At 38.6% G+C, this 11,690-nt stretch overlaps 1 protein-coding gene across 1 annotated transcript; it reads right to left on the reverse strand.

The window, feature by feature from the left end:
* Positions 1 to 4,419: 4,419 nt before the first annotated feature.
* Positions 4,420 to 9,908, reverse strand: LOC116935081. Its single transcript, XM_045167807.1, has 2 exons — positions 8,895 to 9,908; positions 4,420 to 4,924 (listed from the first exon to the last, which is right to left on the reverse strand). Exons 1-2 carry the CDS (start codon positions 9,843 to 9,845, stop codon positions 4,922 to 4,924), a joined length of 954 nt encoding a protein of 317 aa, XP_045023742.1. The 5' UTR covers positions 9,846 to 9,908; the 3' UTR covers positions 4,420 to 4,921.
* Positions 9,909 to 11,690: the final 1,782 nt, after the last annotated feature.

Here is an 11,690-nt window from a genome sequence, read left to right on the forward strand (position 1 = left end):
TATTTGATGCTGTTTACATATAGAAGTAAAAACTCATGGTATAACAGTGTATTCACATTAAATACAAGTATATTTGATGCAGTATCAATATAGAAGTAAAAACTCATGGTATAACAGTGTATTTACATTGAATACAAGTATATTCCATGCAGTTTACATATAGAAGTAAAAATTCATGGTATAACAGTGTATTTACATTGAATACAAGTATATTGCATGCAGTATACATATAGAAGTAAAAACTCTTGATATAACAGTGTATTCACATTGAATACAAGTATATTTGATGCTGTTTACATATAGAAGTAAAAGCTCATGGTATAACAGTGAATTCACATTGAATACAAGTATATTCCATGCAGTTTACATATAGAAGTAAAAACTCATGGTATAACAGTGTATTCACATTGAATACAAGTATATTCCATGCAGTTTACATATAGAAGTAAAAACTCATGGTATAACAGTGTATTCACATTGAATACAAGTATATTTGATGCTGTTTACATATAGAAGGAAAAACTCATTGTATAACAGTGTATTCACATTGAATACAAGTATATTTGATTCTGTTTACATATAGAAGTAAAAACTCATGGTATAACAGTGTATTCACATTAAATACAAGTATATTTGATGCAGTATACATATAGAAGTAAAAACTCATGGTATAACAGTGTATTTACATTGAATACAAGTATATTCCATGCAGTTTACATATAGATGTAAAAATTCATGGTATAACAGTGTATTTACATTGAATACAAGTATATTGCATGCAGTATACATATAGAAGTAAAAACTCTTGATATAACAGTGTATTCACATTGAATACAAGTATATTTGATGCTGTTTACATATAGAAGTAAAAGCTCATGGTATAACAGTGTATTCACATTGAATACAAGTATATTCCATGCAGTTTACATATAGAAGTAAAAACTCATGGTATAACAGTGTATTCACATTGAATACAAGTATATTGCATGCAGTTTACATATAGAAGTAAAAACTCATGGGATAACAGTGTATTCACATTGAATACAAGTATATTTGATGCTGTTTACATATAGAAGTAAAAACTCATGGTATAACAGCGTATTCACATTGAATACAAGTATATTTGATGCAGTATACATATAGAAGTAAAAACTCATGGTATAACAGTGAATTCACATTGAATACAAGTATATTCCTTGCAGTTTACATATAGAAGTAAAAACTCGTGGTATAACAGTGTATTCACATTGAATACAAGTATATTTGATGCTGTTTACATATAGAAGGAAAAACTCATTGTATAACAGTGTATTCACATTGAATACAAGTATATTTGATGCTGTTTACATATAGAAGTAAAAACTCATGGTATAACAGTGTATTCACATTAAATACAAGTATATTTGATGCAGTATCAATATAGAAGTAAAAACTCATGGTATAACAGTGTATTTACATTGAATACAAGTATATTCCATGCAGTTTACATATAGAAGTAAAAATTCATGGTATAACAGTGTATTTACATTGAATACAAGTATATTGCATGCAGTATACATATAGAAGTAAAAACTCTTGATATAACAGTGTATTCACATTGAATACAAGTATATTTGATGCTGTTTACATATAGAAGTAAAAGCTCATGGTATAACAGTGTATTCACATTGAATACAAGTATATTTAATGCAGTTTACATATAGAAGTAAAAACTCATGGTATAACAGTGTATTCACATTGAATACAAGTATATTGCATGCAGTTTACATATAGAAGTAAAAACTCATGGGATAACAGTGTATTCACATTGAATACAAGTATATTTAATGCTGTTTACATATAGAAGTAAAAACTCATGGTATAACAGTGAATTCACATTGAATACAAGTATATTCCATGCAGTTTACATATAGAAGTAAAAGCTCATGGTATAACAGTGTATTCACATTGAATACAAGTATATTTGATGCAGTATACAACTATACATATAGAAGTAAAAACTCATGGTATAACAGTGTATTCACATTGAATACAAGTATATTCCATGAAGTTTACATATGGAAGTAAAAATTCATGGTATAACAGTGTATTCAAATTGAATACAAGTATATTCCATGCAGTTTACATATAGAAGTAAAAACTAATGGTATAACAGTGTATTCACATTGAATACAAGTATATTTGATGCAGAATACATATAGAAGTAAAAACTCATGGTATAAAAGTGTAGTCACATTGAATACAACTATATTTGATGCTGTTTACATATAGAAGTAAAAACTCATGGAATAACAGGGTATTCACATTGAATACAAGTATATTTGATGCAGAATACATATAGAAGTAAAATCTCATGGTATGACAGTGTATTCACATTGAATAAAAGTATATTTGATCCTGTTTACATATAGAACTAAAAACTCATGTTATAACATTTTTTCACATTGAATAGAAGTATATTTAATGCTGTTTACATATAGAAGTAAACACTCATGGTATAACAGTGTATTCACATTGAATACAAGTATATTTGATGCAGAATACATATAGAAGTAAAAGTTCATGGTATAACTTTGTATTCACATTGAATACAAGTATATTCCATGCAGTATACATATAGAAGTAAGAACTCATGGTATAACAGTTTATTCACATTGAATACAAGTATATTCCATGCAGTTTACATATAGAATTAAAAACTCATGGTATAACAGTGTATTCACATTGAATACAAGTATATTCCATGCAGTTTACATATAGAAGTAAAAACTCGTGGTATAACAGTGTATTCACATTGAATACAAGTATATTTGATCCTGTTTACATATAGAAGTAGAAACTCATGGTATAACAGTGTATTCACATTGAATACAAGTATATTTGATGCTGTTTACATATAGAAGTAAAAACTCATGGTATAACAGCGTATTCACATTGAATACAAGTATATTTGATGCAGTATACATATAGAAGTAAAAACTCATGGTATAACAGTGAATTCACATTGAATACAAGTATATTCCTTGCAGTTTACATATAGAAGTAAAAACTCGTGATATAACAGTGTATTCACATTGAATACAAGTATATTTGATGCTGTTTACATATAGAAGGAAAAACTCATTGAATAACAGTGTATTCACATTGAATACAAGTATATTTGATGCTGTTTACATATAGAAGTAAAAACGCATGGTATAACAGTGCATTCACATTAAATACAAGTATATTTGATGCAGTATACATATAGAAGTAAAAACTCATGGTATAACAGTGTATTTACATTGAATAGAAGTATATTCCATGCAGTTTACATATAGAAGTAAAAACTCATGGTATAACAGTGTATTTACATTGAATACAAGTATATTGCATGCAGTATACATATAGAAGTAAAAACTCTTGATATAACAGTGTATTCACATTGAATACAAGTATATTTGATGCTGTTTACATATAGAAGTAAAAACTCATGGTATAACAGTGTATTCACATAAAATACAAGTATATTTGATGCAGTATACATATAGAAGTAAAAACTCATGGTATAACAGTGTATTCACATTGAATACAAGTATATTCCATGCAGTTTACATATAGAAGTAAAAATTCATCGTATAACAGTGTATTCAAATTGAATACAAGTATATTCCATGCAGTTTACATATAGAAGTAAAAACTCATGGTGTAACAGTGTATTCACATTGAATACAAGTATATTGCATGCAGTATACATATAGAAGTAAAAACTCTTGATATAACAGTGTATTCACATTGAATACAAGTATATTTGATGCTGTTTACATATAGAAGAAAAAGCTCATGGTATAACAGTGTATTCACATTGAATACAAGTATATCCCATGCAGTTTACATATAGAAGTAAAAACTCATGGTATAACAGTGTATTCACATTGAATACAAGTATATTCCATGCAGTTTACATATAGAAGTAAAAACTCATAGTATAACAGTGTTTTCACATTGAATACAAGTATATTTGATGATATTTACATAGAGAAGTAAAAACTCATGGTATAACAGTGTATTACCATTGAATACAAGTATATTTGATGCATTATACATATAGAAGTAAAAACTCTTGATATTGTAACGCGCACAATTACAATCGCACGAGGGGTCTGTAACACTCACGTAGATTGAACTACCAATACGAATTGTTCACCGGGTCGCTGGCTGAAACGACACTACAGCCGGGCGGCAGGTTCACCGTTCGCTATCAGTAGCTACGAACTAAAAACTATACTGATAGCGCCCACCACCACTACTACACCAAAACACATGGATCGCACTCTACACTTCCGCACACGATAATAACACTTCATTCGCACACTACACTTACTAGACTAGATCAGACACTCCACTCCAAAACTACTACTACTCTAGCAAAAAGAACAAAAAGAAGTCCGCTCGCTTGTCTCCGTCCCGACGTTGGAACACTTCTTTTTCTCGGAATACAAGGGCAAACGGACAAAAACGTTTACATGAATTCGCTACAATTCACAGCCTCCACCATAAACGTCATCCATACGTGACAATTACCTCCACCGGGGAAAAATGATCGACCTCGATCATTGACTTGGTTAAAACAATGTAAACGGTATGCAAGAATTTTTTTTTTTTTTTTTTGTTTTTTTTGTTTTGTTTATTTTTTTTTGTTTTTTTTTTTTTGTTTTTTTATTTTTTTAACGCAACATTGGACATAGTTATTCGTAAGCTGAACTTAGTTCTCGGGATTTTGAGTAACGCGCTGAGCGCAACCATGGGTTCAGGCTGAGCTCTGTCACGCCTTTCTTTCTTGCCGGCCGGCCTCTTACTTCTCACTACTTGCTCGTTGGTTCCAGTGGCTCTGCCATTAAACCAGATTGCTCTGCAATCCTGCACGACAGTACCTCTGGTTTCAGTTTTTTTTTTTTTTTTTTTATGTGCACACTTTGTCTTTTTGTTTGTCGTGCTGAGCTCGACTTTGGGAACGTGTTATGCGCTTCGTCACTTGTGGTTCAGCTGTATCTTCACTCGACCGAAGCTCCTCGTTCACCGATTTTGCAATTGGTTTATGTGGAACACTAGATGTTCCTACATGCGGTTGGGGATACTCGCTGGCCACCACCGTTGCGATTTCTCGAAGCACTGATGTTTTTTCTTTGATCGTACTTGATGCTGTTATAGCAGGGGTCGACAGAGGCGTTAAACGCCTTTGTAAACAGGGTTTTAGATTTGCCACGTGTACTCTTTCTTGAAGTTTTCTTCGTCCACTAATCGGAGCAACGATGTAGTTTAAATCGGATACCTTTCGCACTATCTTAAAGGGTCCGTGGTACCGGTGCAGGAGTTTTTCTGACCGCCCTTTCTTTCGATAGGGACGATAAATCCAGACTAGGCTTCCCACCGCGAACGACACATTTCTCCGATGGTGATCGTAACGTTCCTTTTGACGATTTCGCACTGCGTCGAGGCGCTTTCTGACAATTCGTCGAATGGTTTCGAGATGACCGGCCAGATTCCGGATTCGCTCACTGGGGTCATCCCCGCTTGCGATCGGGTTGGGGTTGTTCCCTAAAGCTACGTCTATGGGTAGGACGGCTTCACGCCCGTAGAGAAATAAATAAAAAGGACTGACACTTGTGGACTCTTGGCGGCTGGTGTTATAGGCGAATACCACAAAATCGATAAATTCGTCCCAATCGTCATGACACGAACTAACATACATCGATAGCATCTCGGCGAAGGTGTGATTGAATCGTTCTACGAGGCCGTTGCATTGGGGGTGGTAGGCTGCCGTAACTAGGTGGTTTGTTTGGAGGGTCTGAAACAGCTGATTCGCGAACTCAGATGTTAAGCATTTACCCCTGTCCGAGATAAGGATAGATGGGGCCCCGTGCTGTAATACCACACGACGTACGAAAAAATCCACTACATCTTTAGTCTTTGCGCTTTGTACAGGTTGGGCAATTACCCATTTTGTCAGGTAATCTATCGCTATGATGACATACTTATTTCTCAAACGGGAGAGGGGGAAGGGGCCGATCAGGTCTATCCCCACCCTTTGGAACGGTTGCTGGGTAGAAATCGGACGTAACATCCCATTCGCTTTTCCGACAGGTCTTTTTTTTGTTTGGCAATCTGTGCAAGTTTGTACATAATGAATAATTTGACGTGACATTTTGGGCCAAAAATATCGCATTTGAATCTTATCTAAAGTTCGTGTGACCCCAAGATGGCCAGCGGTTACGTCATCATGGCAAGCCAGCAGCACCGGCTCAACGAGAGATGGGGTTAGACAGAGTCGATAGTATGCCCTCCCATTTTTTATAACACGATGATACAAGAGTCCCTCCCGTATTTCATAGTTCCGAATTAGCTTACGAGTAAGATTTGTGGGGTCCTTTTCTCGTAGCCCAAGTATTATTGGTCTCCACCAACCTGACATTTCCTGTTCGGCCTTGATACTTTCTTTATCGACAGTTTGGAGGGATAGTAGGGGAATCTCTGGGGTATCTTCAGGGGGTGCGACGGGGTTACGGGATAAGGCATCTGCGTCTGAATGAAGGCGCCCACTGCGGTGTACAATTTCAAGATCTAAATCCTGTAATTGTAAACTCCATCGTGCCAACCTGCCGGCCAAGTTCTTTTTCTTCATTAGCCAGCATAAGGCATGGTGGTCAGTGAGTACTCGCACCTTCATTCCCCATAGGTATGATTTGAACTCATGAGCCTACTGGCATACGAAATGACTCGTTCGGCCCCTTCTTGACGTTGGACCAGCACGGCACCTAAACCAAAACCGCACGCATCACAATGGATTTCCATGGGTAGATTATAGTTAGGGTGTCCTAAAATGGGTGGACTAAGTAGAGCTTTCTTGAGCGCTTCGAAGCTAGACTGGTGTTCATCTGTCCAATGAAAAGGTGTGTTCTTCCGAGTCAGGTTGGTCAAGGGTCGCGCTAACACAGCAAAGTTGCGGATGAACTTCCGATAGTAGGAACAAAGCCCTATAAAGCTTTGGACATCTTTCAATCGAGTGGAGGGTACCGGGAAATTCTGAACAGCCTCAATCTTCGCTGGATCGGGTGATAGGCCTGTCCCACTTACAATGTACCCCAACACTTTCAAGCGAGTAGCCAAAAATGAGCACTTTGATAATTTTAATTTTAGGCCCGCTTCCCGGAATCGCAACAAAACGGTCTCAAGACGCGATAGGTGTTCTGGGATGGTTTGGGAGAAAATAACGACATCATCCAAGTAAACGAGGCAGGTGTTCCATTTTAGCCCGGCTAGGAGTACGTCCATCATTCGTTGAAATGTTGCGGGCGCAATCGACAACCCGAACGGCATGACGCGGAACTGAAAAAGCCCGTCTGCGGTAACAAACGCCGTTTTCTCTTTATCTTTCTCATCTAGCCCCACCTGCCAGTACCCCGCCTGCATGTCCATTATTTAAAAATAGCGGGTCCCTTCCAAGCGACTGAGGGCGTCTTCGATTCGGGGTAGGGGGTACACATCCCTGGTGGTGACGGCATTTAACTTCCGATAATCGACGCAAAAGCGCCATGAGCCATCCTTTTTTTTAACAAGCACAACTGGGGAAGCCCAGGGACCACTCGATGGCTCAATCACTTGATCCCTAATCATGTCTTGAACTTGGGACTCTATCACCTCTCGCTGCTTCCATGCGCTCTTATATGGGGGTTGGTGAATGGGTGTTCTATTCGTAGTGTCTATGCGGTGCTGCACTATGTTGGACCGTCCGAGATCGCTGTTAGAGGAGGCAAAACAATCGGAAAAACGATTCAGTAGGTGTAGAACTGCGCATTGATCAGCCGGCGGCAATTGTTTGTTAATAACGTCGGCGAAGGGTGTCGTAGGGTCAGCTATGGAAAGTAAACCCACCATCGGTTCGTTGGGGCGATCGGCTTCGTCAAGTTCCCTCCCCATTACCTCGACTGTACCAAACTTTCCCAAAACAGTACCTCTGTTTAGCCATTGATCAGTTCTTGAAAAATTTACAAGTTTGATGTTCGCGATGCATGGATTTTCTCCAAAAGGTAATAAGAGGTGTCCGACCGAAAAACCCTTAGTCACGAGAATTTTGTTGCAGGGTTCAATTATCAATTGCAAATTTAAAAAGTCTATTTCATTCCCTTGGACTTCGACAGCCACTGTGACCATCGATAGCGCAGGGATGGTTCGCGATTCTCGGCTGACGATGGTAGGTGTTGACGCGCCAACTGCCTTCGGTTCCGACTCGGGGTTGTTGGAAAATACCGCCGCACCTTCCGGATCATACTCAATTTGTACAGTGCGTAATTGACGTAAAGCATTGTTTCCCAAAAGCAGGTCAAACCCATTAATTGGTAGAACTGCCGCAATTGCAGTAACTGGAGTAGAACCAATCACCATTTCCAGAGTAACTGTTCCGTTTGGTTGTGCGCGTGTACCATTTGCCATAATTAAAAGGGGCCCTTCCCAGCTTTGCAAAGAGTTTATGTTCAAAAGTTCGCATGCTTTGGGGGAAATAACTGAGATCTCGGCACCCGTATCTATAATTGCTTCAAGAGTTCGATTTCGACACGTCACCTTAGTAAACACGAGATTCGACCGATTGGCGGGGGGTATATTAAGAGTAATGGCGGTGGTCCCTCCCCCTTTCTCCACCGCTCCTAGTTTTTTTGTTGGTCGCTTCCGACGCCTGGATCGGGTTTTGGAGCACCTTCGGAAGGTGCACTTGTGTTATCGCTCGCATCCCGCCCTCGCACTTTAGAGTAACAATTGCGTTCGATGTGGCCTGGCCGATTACATCTATTGCAAATCGGTCGGCCGTCGCGGGTCCGTTTATTTCGCATTTCCCCTTCAGTTCGACTTCCCCTGGCCCATTTCTCTGCGTTTGGTTCCAAGCGTCGTCGTTCCGGCCTGGCATCAGATCGTTCTTGTAGAATTTTACTCAGCAAGTTTTGACCGAAGGCTTCCAGATCACTCTTTGTCACAAAACCACTAGAATGGGAAGTTGGTCCTTGGGTGGGAGAACTGTCTGTTTGGGGGTGCCTTCCCTCTCGCAATTGGAATACGGGTGTCTGGGGGAGAGAGAGTGATTCCCGTCGCGAAGCCATGTCTTCCCCTTGTAAAAATACCTGTACCTCTCGAAAAAACTCTTCGGTGGTGCTTGTCGGGGTGATGAACCGATAGATTCCCCTAACGGTAGCTGGTGGGAGCCCACGGTATAGGTGTTGAATTCTAACTCGGTCGCTCATGTTGGGTTCAATCCTGGAACACATGTATAGAACGTCGTGGAAGTAATCTGTGAACGGTTCAGCTACCCCTTGTTGCCTCGAGCGAAGCCTAATTTCCAAATGGTCCTCGTAGTTTACTGGTTTAAACGCACGGAAGAGTTCAGTTTGCAGCGCTTCGAAGGTGTCGGGGGGCCTTTCCCTAAGCATCAACCCATAATACCATTTTTGGGCCACTCCCTCAAAGCTCATGCCTATAATCCGTAGCCGCTGCTCAGCAGTCCACTGGTTGTAGTCGGCCACTTGAACGAAACGGAACATCCAACTGACTACATCCTCTTCCCGCGTTCCCCGGAACAAAGGGGGGTCTTTCTGTCTTGCTGGAGGGGGACCGAAAACGGGCGGTAGAGCGGGGAGTATGGGTGCTAAAACGGGCGGACACGGTGGAACAACGGGTGGATTGGGTACTGGTTCCGCCGGAATTGGGGCATTGGCCGGCGGGGCCGGTGCCAATGCCGGGATGAAGGGTTCACGTACTGGGTCGACATCGCGTTGGTCCGCCCGCGGACGATCCCGCCTATTTCGAAGTGATCGCTGCATGTTCGCAGAAACGACGTTTATACGGAATTTACGAATGGGTCCCTGTCCCTATCTGGCCATACTTTGCTGAGAAATTGTCTGGGGCAAGGATCCTTTGGGTCGATTATAATGTGCGCGCTAGAGGCCTATACCCTGCATCTCCACCAATTGTAACGCGCACAATTACAATCGCACGAGGGGTCTGTAACACTCGCGTAGATTGAACTACCAATACGAATTGTTCACCGGGTCGCTGGCTGAAACGACACTACAGCCGGGCGGCAGGTTCACCGTTCGCTATCAGTAGCTACGAACTAAAAACTATACTGATAGCGCCCACCACCACTACTACACCAAAACACATGGATCGCACTCTACACTTCCGCACACGATAATAACACTTCATTCGCACACTACACTTACTAGACTAGATCAGACACTCCACTCCAAAACTACTACTACTCTAGCAAAAAGAACAAAAAGAAGTCCGCTCCCTTGTCTCCGTCCCGACGTTGGAACACGTCTTTTTCTCGGAATACAAGGGCAAACGGACAAAAACGTTTACATGAATTCGCTACAATTCACAGCCTCCACCATAAACGTCATCCATACGTGACAATATAACAGAGTATTCACATTGAATACAAGTAGATTTGATGCTGTTTACATATAGAAGTAAAAGTTCATGGTATAACAGTGTATTCACATTGAATACAAGTATATTCCATGCAGTATACATATAGAAGTAAGAACTCATGGTATAACAGTGTATTCACATTGAATACAAGTATATTCCATGCAGTTTACATATAGAATTAAAAACTCATGGTATAACAGTGTATTCACATTGAATACAAGTATATTCCATGCAGTTTACATATAGAAGTAAAAACTCATGGTATAACAGTGTATTCACATTGAATACAAGTATATTTGATCCTGTTTACATATAGAAGTTGAAACTCATGGTATAACAGTGTATTCACATTGAATACAAGTATATTTGATGCTGTTTACATATAGAAGTAAAAACTCATGGTATAACAGCGTATTCACATTGAATACAAGTATATTTGATGCAGTATACACATAGAAGTAAAAACTCATGGTATAACAGTGAATTCACATTGAATACAAGTATATTCCATGCAGTTTACATATAGAAGTAAAAACTCATGGTATAACAGTGTATTCACATTGAATACAAGTATATTTGATGCTGTTTACATATAGAAGGAAAAACTCATTGTATAACAGTGTATTCACATTGAATACAAGTATATTTGATGCTGTTTACATATAGAAGTAAAAACTCATGGTATAACAGTGTATTCACATTAAATACAAGTATATTTGATGCAGTATACATATAGAAATAAAAACTCATGGTATAACAGTGTATTTACATTGAATACAAGTATATTCCATGCAGTTTACATATAGAAGTAAAAATTCATGGTATAACAGTGTATTTACATTGAATACAAGTATATTGCATGCAGTATACATATAGAAGTAAAAACTCTTGATATAACAGTGTATTCACATTGAATACAAGTTTATTTGATGCTGTTTACATATAGAAGTAAAAGCTCATGGTATAACAGCGTATTCACATTGAATACAAGTATATTCAATGCAGTTTACATATAGAAGTAAAAACTCATGGTATAACAGTGTATTCACATTGAATACAAGTATATTGCATGCAGTTTACATATAGAAGTAAAAACTCATGGGATAACAGTGTATTCACATTGAATACAAGTATATTTAATGCTGTTTACATATAGAAGTAAAAACTCATGGTATAACATTGAATACAAGTATATTTGATGCAGTATACATATAGAAGTAAAAACTCTT

The sequence above is a fragment of the Daphnia magna genome, unplaced genomic scaffold (assembly GCF_020631705.1).
Source record: "Daphnia magna isolate NIES unplaced genomic scaffold, ASM2063170v1.1 Dm_contigs302, whole genome shotgun sequence".
Lineage (NCBI taxonomy): Eukaryota > Metazoa > Arthropoda > Branchiopoda > Diplostraca > Daphniidae > Daphnia > Daphnia magna.

Coding starts and splice junctions, on each gene's coding strand:
- LOC116935081 (XM_045167807.1), bottom strand. CDS start 9,845: ATGCAGCGATCACTTCGAAATAGGCGGGATCGTCCGCGGGCGGACCAA.